At 56.4% G+C, this 16,434-nt stretch overlaps 2 protein-coding genes across 7 annotated transcripts in view; one reads left to right on the forward strand and one right to left on the reverse strand.

Annotated features, from left to right (window-relative positions):
* Positions 1-6,754, forward strand: part of TMEM63A (transmembrane protein 63A) — a 33,968-nt gene extending 27,214 nt beyond the window's left edge. Inside the window, exons 19-24 of the mRNA XM_060091356.1 lie at positions 554-716; positions 1,590-1,695; positions 2,908-3,075; positions 4,020-4,135; positions 4,486-4,548; positions 5,804-6,754. Of these exons, the coding sequence (XP_059947339.1) occupies positions 554-716; positions 1,590-1,695; positions 2,908-3,075; positions 4,020-4,135; positions 4,486-4,548; positions 5,804-5,971 (784 nt within the window). The 3' untranslated portion in view covers positions 5,972-6,754. The remainder of the gene's footprint in view (positions 1-553; positions 717-1,589; positions 1,696-2,907; positions 3,076-4,019; positions 4,136-4,485; positions 4,549-5,803) is intronic.
* Positions 6,755-7,276: 522 nt separating this feature from the next.
* EPHX1 (epoxide hydrolase 1) overlaps positions 7,277-16,434 on the reverse strand; it is a 39,470-nt gene continuing 30,312 nt past the window's right edge. For 5 of the 6 annotated variants that reach the window (XM_060091357.1, XM_060091358.1, XM_060091360.1 and 2 more), the window contains 5 exons: positions 15,934-16,063; positions 15,215-15,420; positions 12,993-13,101; positions 8,595-8,711; positions 7,277-7,763 (listed from right to left, as the gene is read on the reverse strand). In XM_060091357.1, coding sequence (XP_059947340.1) covers positions 7,562-7,763; positions 8,595-8,711; positions 12,993-13,101; positions 15,215-15,420; positions 15,934-16,063 — 764 coding nt within the window. In that variant the 3' untranslated portion in view covers positions 7,277-7,561. Of the gene's footprint in view, positions 7,764-8,594; positions 8,712-12,502; positions 12,733-12,992; positions 13,102-15,214; positions 15,421-15,933; positions 16,064-16,434 lie in introns of those variants that run through there. The other variant, XM_060091362.1, reaches the window with a different exon arrangement.

The raw sequence follows: 16,434 nt of genomic DNA on the forward strand, positions 1-16,434 counted from the left end.
CCTCGTTAGTATTTTCAACTTGTACCGAACCCACTTAATAGTAATAGCTGTTATTTAAGAAGATGCTATGCTAAATGCTTGATTCTTTTTTTCATTTAATCTTTAAACAAGCTATGAGTCAGAAATTTGACTATTTCCATTTTACAGATGAGGAGACTGAGGCCCAGACATGCTGAAGAAAAAAAGGCTACCCAGCTAGTTAAGAGACAGAGCTGGGATTCATCCCCAGCCCCTACTGTACTAAACTTTAAGTCCTAATGTAGGCCCGAATGTCCAAGATAGACTTTTCCAAAGGACTGTTCACAGAGAAGCCTGGCCGTGCCTATCTGAAAGGATAGAGTGAATTTTCTTAAATGGGTTCTCGCTGGGTAAACTGAGGACTTGGGAGCTGGCAGCCACAGACAGACACACCCATACCCAACCAGCTCGGGTCTAGGTTGACAGTGACTTCCAGATGGCCAAATCCGTGGTCAGTTCTGAGTCCCGTCTCTGCTCAGTCACGGGCCCCTCTCCCTCTCGGGGCGCTCAGCTCGCACACCCGGTGGTTCCCCAGGTGCGTCTTCCTGCCCGACCAGGGCGCCTTCTTTGTGAACTATGTCATCGCCTCGGCCTTCATTGGCAACGGCATGGAGCTGCTGCGGCTGCCCGGCCTCATCCTGTACACCTTCCGCATGGTCATGGCCAAGACTGCAGCCGACCGCAGGAACATCAAGCAGGTACAGAGGGTGGGGGTGGGCGCCGCCTTAAAGTCCCAGAGCCTCCCCGCCGCCCGCGTTTACCCAGCTGCCTGCTAAGTGCCGGGCAGTCTGCTCAGGACCTCTCAACTGGGCCCAGGGCTGTGGGGGGAGGAGGTGTAAGGAGCCTGGGTGAGGGCCTGGCTAGGTCATCCTCCATGCTGACTCGGGCTGGAGGAGAGAGTGGGGATTCTTGCATTTTAACTGGGCTGATCACACACACACACACACACATACATACATTTCTTTCCCATGGACCTTCATTTGCATAAATTCTTAGATTACTACAGAGGTCAAAGCATTTTGGACTGGTGGCATTTGTTCCAGGACTCTCTAAATTGGGTGTGTGGGGTTCTCTTTTATTCTCCTTCGCCACTGTGGGAACCATAAGAGGAGAAGCCCTGCATCCTGTCATTTAATCCTCAGAGCCCGCTGTGAGATGGGCGCTACTGGAGCTTGCTTTGCAGACGCACAGACTAAGCCACTGGGAGGTCAAGTGCTTGGCCCAGGACACACGGCTAGAAGGGGCGGAGTGATGTTGGGTCTGACAGAGTCTGTGGAGGATCATTCTACAGTCAGATGTACCCCCTGTGCCCTCTGGGGGCTCACAGGCCTGTTGTGTAGACAGGATTAGAACACGAGAAACACTACGAAAACACGAGTCACTGTGCCTTTCGAGGTCTGGGTGTGAGCCAGGTGAAGCTGGAGGAGGTTTGTGGAGGGATAGAAGGGGCCTTGAGAGGTGAGGGGCGCGGTGAGGCTCCCACTTCCAAAGTCCTCCCGACCACTTGGAGTGCACGGAGGCGGGCTGGTGTGGACCAAACCCCTAAGCCCCTCACCACCTCCCCCTTCCAGAACCAGGCCTTCGAGTACGAGTTTGGAGCCATGTATGCGTGGATGCTGTGTGTCTTCACCGTCATCATGGCCTACAGCATCACCTGCCCCATCATCGTGCCGTTCGGTGAGTGGCCCTGGGGCCGGTCCCAGGGTGGGTGGATGGCTAATTCTGCCGAGCACCCCAGGACAGCCATCAGCAGGGCGTCATGGAGCCCCACAAGCAGAGGGCCTCTTGTAGCCACAGGAACCGTAAGCTGCCAAGGAGCCACAGGGGACACCAGATTTAATTTCACTTCTCGTGGATTCCTTCCACCGGCCTTCCAGACTGTGAGCTCTCTTAGTACCCCTCCTGGTCTGAAGGCCTCTGCCGGCTGACGGCTTCATTCTTGGTTGATCCTCCGGCAGCAGCTGGGACTGCGCCAGCAGCACTGGTGGAGGCTCTGGTGTTTGTGCTCTGGCAGCCACTGTCGCTCTCCACGCGGGTTGTCACACTTAATTCTCTCACGATCCTTCCTTCGAGGCAGGTCTTGCTTCTGTCCCCTTTTCACAGATGAAGCACTTAACGCTTTGTTAAGTGAGGATTAGAGCCCAGATGTGAACTCAGGACTGTTTGACTTAGAAGGTCAAGGTCTTGCAGTTAAAATACACCCTCAGGGGCCGGCAGACAAATGGAAGCGTCTGGAAGGAAACAGAACACCCAGGAGATGGGTGGCGGTGACAGCTGTAGTTTAGGGAAAGGAGGAAGTGTGCGCTTCCCCTGTGCACGCTCTCGTGCTGTTCTAAAGATCTACAGCAGTGTGACTGTTTCAGAACAACAACGAAAAATGTTTTTGAAGAACCTGACGTAATAGAAAAGGCAGCACCCACCCACCTCCTGTGCCATCCCTGGGTTTAGACCCTTGGGCATCTGTTGGCAGTGACGGTACAGGGGGTCAGCTTGGGTGGGAGAAGGAAGGGAGCGTGGGAGCCCTGAGGGATAAGGGGTGGGGGCTCAGCGTGGGAGGAAGTTGAGGCCAGGCCTCTGGTGTAAAGTTGCCTCTTTCCCCAAAACGGTCCTAGCATGTCAGCGTTCCGTGGGGACAGCAGCACAGACGCCCCTACTCGTGGGTCAGAAAGCGGCTGGGAGGGGGCAGGGGGGGTGGGGAGAGGAGAGGTGGGGAGAGAAGGAGAAGGAGAAGAAACAGGAGGAGCCAGGACGTGCACGTGTGCACGTGTGCACGTAGCCCAGCCGCGGCCCCAGCCCAGCTCCCCGCACAGACAGCCACCTCCAGGAGGAAGGGCGGAGAGTGGCCCCCGTGGCCCAGCCACTGTCCAGCTCACGGCCCCGGCTCTGCAGGCCTCATCTACATCCTGCTCAAGCACATGGTCGACCGGCACAACCTCTACTTCGCCTACCTGCCGGCAAAGCTGCAGAAGAGAATCCACCTGGCAGCCGTGAACCAGGCCTTGGCTGCTCCCATCCTGTGCCTCTTCTGGCTCTACTTCTTTTCCTTCCTGCGCCTGGGTGAGCGGCCCTTCTGACTGGGGTGGGGGTGGAGGGCATGGAGGCAACACTCGGCCTCCTATTCCCGCATCCACACCAGCCAGTCAAATCCCTTCCTGTTTTTTTTTTTTTTTTTTTTTTTGTGGTACGCGGGCCTCTCACTGTTGTGGCCTCTCCCGCTGCGGAGCACAGGCTCCGGATGCACAAGCTCAGCGGCCATGGCTCACGGGCCCAGCCGCTCTGCGGCATGTGGGATCCTCCCGGACCGGGGCACGAACCCGTGTCCCCTGCATCGGCAGGCGGACTCCCAACCACTGCGCCACCAGCGAAGCCCCCTCCCTTCCTGTTTTAAGCGCATCAACTTGGTGTCCAACCAGAAGGTGGTACCCAAGGGTGGGGGCTGCTTGAGCAGCACTGACAACCCAGGTCTAAGCTGCCCTGAGGTCAGGTGTGACCGGTGAAGGCCGGGTCGATCCCCCAGACAGCCTTACAGGGACAACGGTCCCTTTACCAGCTGTGGAGGGGCTGAACCAGACAGGGGGAAGCTAGTCCGCGATGCTCTCTGCGGGTGTGGATGGGCCCAGGTCCTCACACGTCACAGTGTGGAGGCGGTGAGGACACGCAGGAGGGAGAACTGCCACTCTTGAGGAGGAGGAGGAGGCAGGAGAGATGTGTGACTCTGCCGGGGGCACTGGAGACGGGAGGGAACCGACCCAGCAAGGAAGCTGGCAACTGGCCTTGGACTCGGTGCCCCAGCACCTGAAATCTGACCAGGGATAATGCCAGCTGCTCAGTGGGTCACTGTGACCCTGCCTGTGAAGATACCATCCCAGCTGCTGGAGATGGTGGGAAGGGGGTGGGTGATGCCTTCTCTTCATCTTCGGCCTGAGAGAGAAGCCACACACAGTTCCTGCACCAGGTGTGACTTCCCCCCCACGCCAAGGCTGGCATCCCTTTGTCCCCAGGTCTGAAGGCTCCCCTCACCCTGTTCACCTTCCTGGTGCTTCTGCTCACTATCCTGGTCTGCCTGGCCTACACCTGCTTTGGATGCTTCAAGCACCTCAGCCCTCTGAACTACAAGGTAAAGGGCCCCTCCCCCACTGTTGCCCAGCCAGGGTCTGGGAGGAGGAGATGGTGGCTTCATTCTCCATCCCTCCTCCACCTCTTCCCAGATCAACAGATCAACAGCCCTCTCCAGATTTTATTTATCCACGGGGAAGGCGTGGGTAGTTGGGTGTGATGTGTAGCTTCCCTCCCTGCCCCCTTCCCTGCTCCCTGCACTGCCCACACCATCCTCTCTTGGGCTGCCGCTGGGAGCTTTGTGCCAGCTGGTACTATTATTCTGGGTGTTAATAGTCTGTTTGTTTAGAGGGTGTTAGTTCAGGAAGATCGGTTTTGTTTATCATTGCAAGTTTTTGCTGTTGTCTGCAGACGGAAGAATCAGCAAATGACAAAGGAAGTGAGGCGGAGGCCCCCGTGGCTTTACCATTCACAGTAAGTGCGGTTCTTAGCCGAGCATGAGCACCTGCAACGGCCCCGACCAGGTGGGCCCTGCAAACCTGCTTGGATCCTCTCTCGTTAAGACAGAAGTCCTTTGATCACGTGCCAGGCGGGTTTCTGAATTAACATCATTGGAGAAGGAATCCCTGGTCCCTCTGGATGTTTTCTCTTGCATGTGTGAAGCCACATCCATCACCAGAAGATAATTCGTTTTGCCATGATGTATACCCGTCTCCCTCGGTTTCAGTTGCCTGCTCACTTTCCTTCTCTGCATATTTAATGCTTGGTGAGCCTGGGCCTTTAGTGAAGCCATATCGCAAGGCCCTGCGGTTTGATGAAGCTTTCTCAGAGCATTTTGCCAGCACCTGCCTGTGTGAGGTCCTTTACTATAGGCACCAAGAGGGTGTCACACTAACTCCCCAATGAATTCAACAAAGGAACATTTTACCTGCTATGGAGGGGGGCACAGTGTTAGAAAGACACCAGGACTCCTTTCCTTCCTGGTTCTCCCTGCTTCCGGCCTCCAGGGTCCTGCTCCTAGGGTGGGGTTGGGAAAGGAAGGTGGAGCCACAGACTCCCCGAGCTGTGACCGCCCCGGCCTGACAGGGCTGGGACAGCGCTGATCTAGATCAGCAGCAGCGTTCTTTCCAGTGGCTCCCTCTAAGGTGTCGGGCACTCTTACCAGTGTCTGTCTTTGGACCAGCCCCAGAGAAGGTTTCAGGAAGATTCATTACCCAGAGGCACACCTGTGACTGTGCCTGCCAGACAGGGCAGGTGGATGATGCAGATCCCTCATTCTCAGCCTGGCTCAGGTCGGCAGCTGGAGTCTGGGATTGAGAGGAAACAGAACCTACACAGAGTCGGTCCGCTGCTCAGAAGTCCCACTGACAGCATTCTAAGCCTGCCCTGTGTAGATAGACCTGTTTCCTACATAAAGTGAGAAATTCTTCTAGAATCCAGTGCCAGGAAAAGTTTTGCTTCCTCTGAGAAATTGGTGTGTGTGTGCTTTCTTCTCTATGACCACGAGAACTCTGCGACTGTGTGTTCTGATTTGCTCTGGCTGTTAGGAAAACCTGCAGTTGGCATGTTTTAGGTCCTGATGTCCTAGGTTGATGTTATTTCTTTATGTGTCCTGCATGAGCATTCTGTGTGTCTTCCGGCTGGAGGGAGGCGGGGCGGTAAGGGAGGAACGGGACAGGGACTCTCACGCCCACGCCACCCAAGCACTAACACCCCCATTTGTTGGCAGTCCTACGTGCCCCGGATTCTGAACAGCTTGTCCTCGGAGAAAATAGCCCTGTCCCCGCAGCAGCAGCAGACCTACGGTGCCATCCACAACATCAGTGGGACCGTCCCGGGGCAATGCCTGGATCAGAACCCTGCGGACAGCGTGGCAGCCGCCAGCCAGGAGGCCTGAGGGCCGGGGAGCTGCCGGACTGGTCCAGACCCGGGGAGTTGGGAGGGGAAGAGACACAGGTGGAGAAGTGGCTTGACTCCAACCTCAACCAAGTCAGTACTTCTTTCCGCCTGTTTTAAGCACAACAGCTCTAAAAACATGGGAGCAGAGAGGGGCTCTGGCCCTTGGCTGAGGCGGAAGTGCGGGACTGCCATCAGCTGGTGGTCTTGTCTAGTCCTAGCACTGGTAAGGGGAGGATGTGCAGCTCTGGACTCTCCCTTGCTTGCCCGAGGCTCTGTTTATTTCCAAGTACCCCTTCTGCCTAAGTGCCCAGCTCTGTGGCCGGGATGATGCCCCGATGATTTTCAGCAGGATCATGTGTTGGCACTGTGTCCCTTCAACCCATCAGTGTGGTGACTGTATCAAGTAAGAGAGGGAGGTACTGTGTGGAAGACCTTCTCCTTCTGAGCATCCAGACACTGCCCCCCACCCTCCGGGCACACACGCAACTGATAACCAAAGAGTCCGCAGCAACCGCAGGCCTGAGATGGGTGCCAGGTGATGGTCCAGGTCCATCCCAGCTTCCCCTTCTGGCTATCAGGCCCTTCACACCCCTGCTCCCCGCCCCCCCAGGAGTGAGCTGCAGGGCGCAGGACGGGAGCGGGCCGGTGCTGGGCCGCCCCAGTCTCCTCTACATCCCTGCCATGGTTCTGTGTTTTTCTGCCAGTGACACTGTGGCTGGGTCAGGGTCCCCTACAGCTGGCAGGGACAATGAGGACCACTAATAAAATGCCCATTCAGCCAGACTGGTGAGATGCCACCTCTTCGGGGCCCAGTGCGTGGGGCTCAGCCTCTAGCCCTTGATTCCATCTGTCTGTTCCCTCCAAAGGGAGCAGTGCTCAGGGCCTCCTGGAAGCCAAGGGAGAACTATGGCCACAGAAGGAGGGGCGCAGCCTCTTGCTTTTTCTCTCCCCATGGGATCCCGCGGCTGGGACGCACCTTTGGGCACTTGCCAGAGAAGCTGCCTCCCTACTGCCAGAGGCACAAGCCGGTGTGATGGGTGCCGGCGGGCAGAGCGGGGAGGCCGCTTCCATCCCCGCTGAGGCGAGGCGGGCAGGTCCCCGGCAGGCCCTCGGCCTCACTGCCTCAGGCGGGCACGTGGGAGGACAGAGTGGCCTCCCTCCGGCCCCAGTGGCCCGTCCTGCCTCTCCCAGCCGGGCTGGAGCAAGAGCCCCAGTGCAGACCTGGCAGCTCTGCTGGAAGGGGCACCCCACGTGGGGTTGGGGCTCGACATGTCACTTGTTCCAGCCGCCCTTAGAAGGAAGATCATTTATCATCAAAGCCATGTTGCTTAACACAGTGTGTGGGGAGCGTGTGGAAGGGTAAGCATGGGGTCCCAGCGTGGGCAGGGGACGGAAGCTAGCACATTCCTGGGGAAAGGGGCAACTCCACCAACAGAGGACTGGGAGGGGGCCTCCCTGCCAGCCTCACTTCTACTGGGAGCTGGGCTGGGAGACCGGGGGCTTCCGGGGAAAACGGCGGGTGTCAGGAGGAAGCCTGCCATGCCCGGGCAGGGGCTGCCTGCGAGGTGACAGCCGCTCCCCGCCAGGGTCACTGCTGCTCCAGCAGCCCCATGAACTTGTGGATGTCCTGGGCAAGCAGCTCTGGCTCCTCAAAGGCAGCAAAGTGGCCCCCACGGGGCATGTAGGAATAAGAGATGAGTTTCGGGTACTTGGACTTCACCCACTTTTCTGGGACGTGTATTAACTCACAAGGGAAGGCAGCAAAGCCCGTGGGCACGTGGACCTTTATCCTGGAAGAGACAGAGATCCCACTGAGGGGGAAGCTGTGGCCTGGCCCCCGTCTCCCCCAAAGCAGGGGTTCAGGGGGCTGGGGGTTCAGTTCGCCCACCCACGTGGAGCCATAGAAGGATAGACCCAGGGTTTTAACCGCCCACCTCAATTCCAGCCCTCTCTGGGGCCCTCTTTTCTGGAAGGGCTGCCCCAGCTGGACAGCGTCACCAAGGTGGGGTGGGACAACCTCTAACTCCCACCTTTGTCGCCCTTCCCTTTGCTGCTGCCCGAGAGTCTCCCTGTGAGATCAGGAAAGGGTTCCAGGGAAGTCCCAGAGCCATCACCGCCACCCTAGGACGGCCTCCAGGCCCTGGGGGAGCCCCTCGGGATGTCTGGGGGCCAGGCCTGGTGGTCCCTCCGTGAGCTACTTCTAATGACAGGAATCTCTCCCAATACCCCTGACCTTTATTTATTTATTTTTTTTGCGGTACGCGGGCCTCTCACTGTTGTGGCCTCTCCCGTTGCGGAGCACAGGCTCCGGACGCGCAGGCTCAGCGGCCATGGCCCACGGGACCAGCCGCTCTGCGGCATGTGGGATCCTCCCGGACCGGGGCACGAACCCACGTCCCCTGCATCGGCAGGTGGACGCTCAACCACTGCGCCACCAGGGAAGCCCATCCCCTGACCTTTAAATTGTGTTCTCATCTTACACTCCCGGTACGCACCCAAGGCTAGGCTGTCCTTTACCGCATCCAACGTCCTCCCTTGAGTCCAAGGCCGGGCCATCCCCCTGCTCCCTGCCTCGGAGGCACCCTCCTCAGAAGCCCCGCTCCGGGCTCAGCCGGACTTACCCCTCATGCTTATTGTCCAGTCTCATGTTCTCTTTGTAGAAGCGCTGGGAGGAGGTGATGGTGCCTGTCGTCCAGTAGAGCATCACACCCGTCAGCAGATCGTCCAGGGAGAACTTCCTGGGAAAGCAGACCGGAAGGCCCCTCTCAGTGCTAGGGGCAGTTGTATCACAAATAAGAGCCGCCACTTTCAAGCTGTACGCCAGGCGCTATGCCCTCCTGGCTTCCCTCCTCAGGCCTCACTGCCAGCTTGGTGATCTTATCCTCGTGCCACAGGCAGGCCCAGCCTGGGGTCACCAGAACCGTGATGACAGGTAATGCAGAGTGATGACCATGTACGAGGCAGGCTGTCATCTTGGGTGGTGTCAGCCAACCCCCTCCCTGACCTGCCTAACGGTTCAGGCCAGAAGGGATGAAGCAGGTGAGGTCAACTGAATCCAGAGGCTTTGGCTGGTCACTGCTGGGTAGCCAGGAGGTCCGTGGGTAGGATGCTGCAAACCCTGCTCAGAGGTGGTGCCCACTCCTGGGACCTCAGTGCAGGCCACCTTCAGACCATCCTCAGGGGGGCCCACCCCTGCCAGGCCCTGAGCAAAACCTGATCTCCAGGCAGGCTTTAGGAGCCCTGATCCTGCCCTGACCGGGCACCAAGAGAAGCAGGGCAGGGTCAGCAGCTCCTGGGGCATTTTTATTCACTAGCCCCCAGCTTGCCTCCCCTCCAAACCTGGGTCACCCCAGGAGGGAGCCACGGGGTCCTGCAGAGACCCGCCACACCCGCTCAGCATGGGACACCCCTTTTCTTCTCCAGCCTGGGAACTGCTGAGCAGGTGAACCCCACCCAGACTGCAGAGCCCCACACTCTGGAAGGAAATCATCATTTGGTACCTAATGTTGGAGCACGTGGCCTGTGGACTCTGGAAAGCCCCGCTTCCTCCTGGGCCCACCCGGCCCTCTCCCTCTCCTGCTGCTGGGCTCCCTCAGCCCGGCCTGCGTCCAGAGCCCCCGGAGCCCTCCATGGCCTCTCCTCTGCCCACTTCAGCTGCTGCTTTCCACTGGCTGGGCCTCCTGGGCCTCCGTGTCCCCACTGTTCCCCAACTCGTCCTCCACTCCCCAGCACGTGCCCTTCTTCCCCGGAATAACTGCCCACCGCACCCCAGACCCTCTCGCTCCCCTGACATCACTCACCCGACGGTCCACAGACGTGAGGGGACTCCAGCACGACTGACGCCACGCTCTCCAACTCAGCTGCCACCTCCTCAGAAGGTCCTGACAGCCGTGTGCTCACCCACAGCCCCCCGCCTGCCCTGCCTGCCTCTTTGAGGAAATCCAAGTTCATGGGCCAGCAGCTCCCACCCCCCCCACCCTTCCCTGCTTGAGTCCAGATCTGGGGCTTAGGAGAGCTGTCGCCCCTTGTCCTGGGCCCCCAATGCCTCCATCTGCCTCTTCAAGCCCAAAGGTCAGTCACCTGCCCCCCAACCCCGAATGCCCTCAGGCCTTCCCCTGTCCCCTCTCTCCCGCCCCTGCCAACTCGCCCATACCTCCTCACCCTGCACACCGGAACTGTCCCTGCCGCCCAGGCCTCGCGGGTAGGGCTCTCTCACTAGGTCTGGCCTCCCAGACTCTCTCACTTCTGGTCCTTCTGCAGCCAGTAAGGCTCCTCCCAGCATCCCTGGACGCTGCCCTGCTGCACTCTGTCTGAGGAGATCTACCCTGTGGCTCCAGCTACTAATTTACCAAGAGAACAGTGGAAATAACTCCTTCCAATTCGACCCCTCACCTGAGCCCCAGATCTGTGAGCCCAGTTACCAAGTGGGCACCTCTGCCCGGGCATCCTGCCAGCATCTCCCACTCGGCATGTCTGTGACGAAAATGAGCTCAGCCTGTCTGTGTCCCCGCCAAGCCCTGCTGCCCTCACTCCTGCATTCCCACCCCATCCTTGCTGCCTGGATTAAAGAACATTTGCGGGCTTCCCTGGTGGCGCAGTGGTTGAGAGTCCGCCTGCTGATGCAGGGGATGCGGGTTCGTGCCCTGGTCCGGGAGGATCCCACATGCCGCGGAGTGGCTGGGCCCGTGAGCCATGGCCGCTGAGCCTGCGCGTCCGGAGCCTGTGCTCCGCAACAGGAGAGGCCACAACAGTGAGAGGCCTGCGTACCACACACAAAAAAATAAAAAAGGACATTTGCTGCTCCGCCTGCCAGGCTCCTCAGCTGTATGCAATTAGCTTCGTTGATTCATCAGAAGCCAATTGGCCCAAAATGGTCAGTTTGCCTAATTGTTTGCTTCAGCTATTTAGATGCAGTTGGTCAATTATCTTTTTATCCTTAGAACCACATTTTGTGCCACCAGGGAAGTCCTGAACATCTTTTTAAATGCAATTTTGATAACAAAATGAAAACCAGTCAATGGAAACTGAACAGTTAAAAGAAGCATTTAAACTTGTGAACTGGGACTTCCCTGGTGGCACAGTGGTTAAGAATCCGCCTGCCAGTGCAGGGGACACGGGTTCGAGCCCTGGTCCGGGAAGATCCCACATGCCGCGGAGCAACTAAGCCCGTGCGCCACAACTACTGAGCCTGCGCTCTAGAGCCCACGAGCCACAACTACTGCAGCCTGCGTGCTTAGGGCCCGTGCTCGGCAACAAAGGAAGCCACCGCGATGAGAAGCCTGCGCACTGCAACGAAGAGTAGCCCCCACTCGCCGCAACTAGAGAAAGCCCACGCGCAGCAATGAAGACCCAGTGCAGCCAAAAATAAATACATAAATTAAAAAAAAACAAACAACTGGTGAACTGGCTTTTGGCAAGTTGGCCAAGTGCTTCCACCTCCCCTACAGCTATGACCACAGCTTGAAAACTACCACAGCACCCACTTCCACCCTCCTGCAAGAAGATCCGTGTCCCTTACAGAACACAGCTCTGATCACATCTGTCCCCTGCTCAAAGCTTTGGTGCTCCTGGTAGGCAGCCAAGCAGGAGCTGAAGGGGGAAGCCCGTGGGCGGTCTGGCCCGCCTCACATCTGGCTCCAGGTACTTGTGTGCAAGGAGCAGGGCCGGACCCCTCGCCAGGGTGCTCCCGGTGGCACTCCATTGACCTCTGGGTGCTGCCCAGTGTGGGGCGGGGGAGACAGATCCCAGGGTGAGGCTCTAGGAGGAGCCGCCTATAGGGATGAGTTCTTGGTCTGGCTCCGCTGTCCCTGCTCCAGCCTCGGGACAAGGGACCCCTTCCAAGCACACCGTGCATGTTAATCGCTCCAACCTTGGCTTCTGCTCTGCTCTTTGCCTAAATTCCCTTCTCCGCCCTTTCCACCTGGCGAACTCCTACTCATCCTTTAAGGCCCAGATCAAATAGATTCTCCCAGTCATTTCCCCTCCCTGTCCCTTAAACAAAGTGAATCCTCCTTTCTCTGTGCCCCCCAGTCCTTGGCATGCATCTTTTTTTTTTTTTTTTTTTTTTTTTCTTTTTGCGGTATGCGGGCCTCTCACTGCTGTGGCCTCTCCCATTGCGGAGCACAGGCTCCGGATGCGCAGGCCCAGCGGCCATGGCTCACGGGCCCAGCCGCTCCGCGGCATGTGGGATCCTCCCAGACCGGGGCACGAACCCATATCCCCTGCATCGGCAGGTGGACTCTCAACCACTGCGCCACCAGGGAGGCCCGGCATGCATCTTGAGAGCTCATTTCATCACACAAATATTTATGGAGCACCAACTATATGCCCAGTGCTGTTCCAGGTGCTGGGGCTAGGGCATGGCTTAGACAAAGTCCCTACTTCCAGGGGCAGATCCATTCACTCTTTTCCACATCTTAGCACTGTATCGGGCACTCTCTGTGTCTCTGAAGGAATAACAAAAGGGATGGGCCCTGGAGAAGGTGGGTCAAGACCAACCTTGATGAAGCTTAAGTCAGACCAGGGACCCAGGAGTCTGGCAGCGTCGAGGCCGCAGCCTCCAAGGCTTCGGGAGGCAGGACGGCCTCCCCACTCTTCCTGCAGCCATCCTGCAGGACCGGCTTCCACAGAGCATGCATTCCTACAGCCGTGAGGCCCGGCTCTTCCGAGGTTCAGGGGGGAGGGGCCGTGGGCTGCTCCTACGTCCTGGCCAAAAAGAGGCTCTTGCTGCTCTCTGGACGCCCCGGTCCCAGGAGGAGGCTGTTTAGCAAGCGGAACAGTCTTGAGCCCTGCATCCTATCCTCGACCCCTCCACTGTGAGGCTAGACCTTTCTGGGCCTCAGCTTCCTCCTCCAAAAATCAGGGTTAGGTTGGCCACAGGGTGAGGATTTGTGGGACATCCAGCAACAGATGGAACTTGCTGACCATCCCACCCAGATTAAGCAAGCAGAGATGAAGATGGCGAGAAGGGAGGTGAGTAAGGAAGGTGGTGCCAGCAGCAGGGGTGGATGGGGTCTCACCTCTCCAGGCCTCCATCCTCCAGGTCTCGGAACTCTGGATTGGTCCAGGTAGAAAACTTCTCTAGAATATAGGCAGCCAGTCCCACGGGAGAGTCATTTAGAGCACAGCCTGACAATGGAAGAAGCGAGCGACTCAGGCCTGGGGCCAGGGAGCTGGCCAGCAGGACAGAGGTGTGGTGCTGGCCCCACAGAGCGGCACCGTGGGCAGGAAGCCCGCGTCAGAGCACAGCCCTGCCCTAACTCTAGGAGCACCTCACTTCCTTGACCCTTGGCCTTGGAATCCTTAATGGCAAAGGGGTAACACCTCTCCCACTACCTCTTAGGGATCCATACGCTACATGGGCAACTTCCTTCACACTGAAGAGTCTACGACTCCAGGTTTTGTAGGATCCAAATGAGAAATACATATGAATGCTGTTTTTTAAAAGCGGGCTTTTTTAGGTTTCTATTCTATGATTAGTGAAAAATTAGAAACAACCTAAAAGTCCGAAATAGGGAATCAGTTACAGATCATGTTGATCTACTCATAAGCTCAAAGACTGAGCAAGCATTAAAAATGGCATGGATGGATCTCACAAACAAAATATTCAGCAAAAGAAGCCAGACTCAAAAGAGCACCTATTTGAGGATTCCAATGCATATAAAGTATAAAAACAGGCAAAAGCAATCTATCTGTCAGAGGTCAGGAGGGTGGCTGCCCTGGGCGTGGTGGGTAGTGCCCAGAAGAGGGTGCAGGTGGCTTCTGGGCTGGTGGGTCATGCTTTGTTTCTTGAGTGTGTGCTGGTTATATGGACAGATCCCATTTGCGAAAATTCATCAACCAAAATGTTAGCAAGTTCTTCTGCAGGTCTGGGAGGGGAGAGGTAGGGAAGGACGAGAGGTTTCAGGCGGTTGTCTTTTCTGTTTTGTGCTTTTTTGCATCTTTCAATTTTTTGACAGTGAACATGGATTACTTTTATAATCAGAGGAAAAAAAATTGGTTTTAGAAAACACTGTTATTATCATGAGCTGCCTAACGTGTGTGAGCATGAGACTTGTCACGGAAACTCTAAAAGACTTGGAAATGGGCAAAACAATTTCTGGGTATCCTCTGAGTGGAATTCGGAGAGTTTCTAGTGGACCTTTCTGGAGTCATGTGATTGTCAAGGGGACCCCTCTTCCCTTGTCTTAGAGCTATTTTACAGCTCTGTAAATTGTTGAAAACTGACAGGAATGCAAATGATTCTTGTTCACAGAGAAGCAAAGTAGATCCTAAAGGTTCTCATCACATAGTAAAAAACATTTTTTTTCTCTTTTTTTTTGTATCTATGAGATGTTGGATGTTAACTAAACTTATCGTGCGAATCATTTTGCAACAGATGTAAGTCAAGTCATTATGCTGTACACCTTACATGTATACAGTGCTGTATGTCAGTTATATCTCAAAAAAACTACAAGAAAAATAAATTTGTCCAGTGGAGATTTACTTGAGTTTTACCCTGTAGATTTTGACAAGTTTTGCATCTATTAGCAAATTTACTTTAGTGTTCCCAATTGCCTTCGAACTGTTCTGTTTTACATTTTACTAGTTCCTTTATTAATTAATGAGTTAAGTAAAATCTTTTACACGTGTTCATTTTTTATTTGTATGATTTTATCTTTTTAAATATTTGGGAGGTTTTTATTTACATTTGTAACTTACTTTATTGACAAAATATATAGTATACCCCCCCCACACACACAAAGTATAGCTGTGTGATTAATATCTTTAAAAAAAATATTATTCTTTAACAGGGCCCTGATGGCAGAAACAGTTGCTGGGCCCTCCTCAGTGTCTTGGAGACACTGCCCCCAGGCCCTGGGGCACCCTCCTGCCCCCAAAGCCCCAGGCCTAAAGAGCCCTAGGCTTCGTCCTCCCCCCATCCCTGTCCATCCCTCTGCTTCTCACTGTAGGACTTGGGCTCAGGGGTGAAGGCACCAGGGGTCAAAGCCAACAGGAACACTGATGCCGCTCAGTGGAGTTGTTTGGGAATTTTATGACCATGCATCACTCACGTCTGTGGAGAAATGCCATGTAAGGGTGGAAGGAGCTCTGAGTCTCTCACAAGAGGTTTTCACCCCGTGAACCGTGTTTCTGGGGTGGGTGAGGCTTCCCCCCGGTTGGGAGCCTTGCTGAATGGAATGGATGTAAGCCTACCCGACCCGAACCACTGAGCCAGGCTTTCTTCCGCCTGCCCACTCACCTACGGTGTCCGGCTTGGTGCTCTGGATGTGCAGGTAGCCGCTCTCCCTCATTAATTTGAAGAAGACCTTCTTGAAGGGGTACATCAGCTCCATATCCCTCTTGGTGTAGCCAAAAAGCCTCCCAAAACGCCATCCCAGGAGTAGGATCAGGGTGTAGAAATTTCTTATAATGATTGCCATGTTCAAGTGCAGGCCTTTCACGTGGCTGAGGGCAGAGAAGGGCCAGGGGAGGCTGGGTGACATCAAGGATGGGGAAGCGATGGGGGCGGAGATGGAGGAGAAAGAGGCCACAGGGCTGGAGAGCACAGGGCCAGCCCTCTTCGGCATCTGCCCCTGGGGTGACCACATGGTGGAAAAGCAGGTCCCGGTCAGGCCTCTCCCAGGACTTGGTCCATCAGAACGGTCTACTCCCTGACTTTCCCCTCCTCTAACTGGCCCTCTCTGCCTGGGAACCTGGCCCAGAGTCACCAATCCTGTGTGACACCAAGTGGAGGGAAGATCCACATCGAAGCGCCCCAGACAGAGCTGAATGACGAGGACCCTCCCTTGTCTCCCCTGGGCCCACACATATCCTGCCTGTGTGGCCCCTGCTCCAAGGCTCAGACACTACGCCCAGGCAGGGCCTGGCGTGCATAATCCGCCTCCCTGCACATCCACCTCACATGGGCTGTGCACACACACCTGCACACGTACACACACGCCTGACAGCCACCCTCACCTGGGCACCAGCTGGGCCATGTTGGTGCAGATCAGGGCTCCCCAGTCTCCGCCTTGAACATAGAATTGCTGGAAGCCCAGCCGCAGCATCAGCTTATAAAAGATCCTGGCAGTGGCCACTGAGTTGAAGCCTGGTTGTAAAGGGGAAAGAAGAACCGTGCGGGGGTCACGCCATGGGTCCTCCCGGGCCCTCTGAGATTCCTCATCCCCCCCGCCCCAGGCTGAGGGGAGAGCAGCTCACAGGGGGTGAGAAGGAATCCTGGAGCCCAAAGGTGGGGTGCCCAGTGCCCAGAAGGCAGTGCCCCTGGTGCTGGCCTTGGTGCAGGAGACAGTGAGGGTGTGTGATGGGCTCAGGCCGGTCCGGCTGGGCGTCCGTGGGCCCACGCTGCTTGCGGGGCTTAGTCGACCTCGCTGGCCCGGAACAGTGCAGGGCCCACACATGGACCTGCCCTGAGTGGGCAGCTCCTGAGGACACGAGAGTCCAGGCCCTGAGCCAGCTCTG

Source organism: Mesoplodon densirostris, chromosome 2 (genome assembly GCF_025265405.1).
Source record: "Mesoplodon densirostris isolate mMesDen1 chromosome 2, mMesDen1 primary haplotype, whole genome shotgun sequence".
Classification (NCBI taxonomy): domain Eukaryota; kingdom Metazoa; phylum Chordata; class Mammalia; order Artiodactyla; family Ziphiidae; genus Mesoplodon; species Mesoplodon densirostris.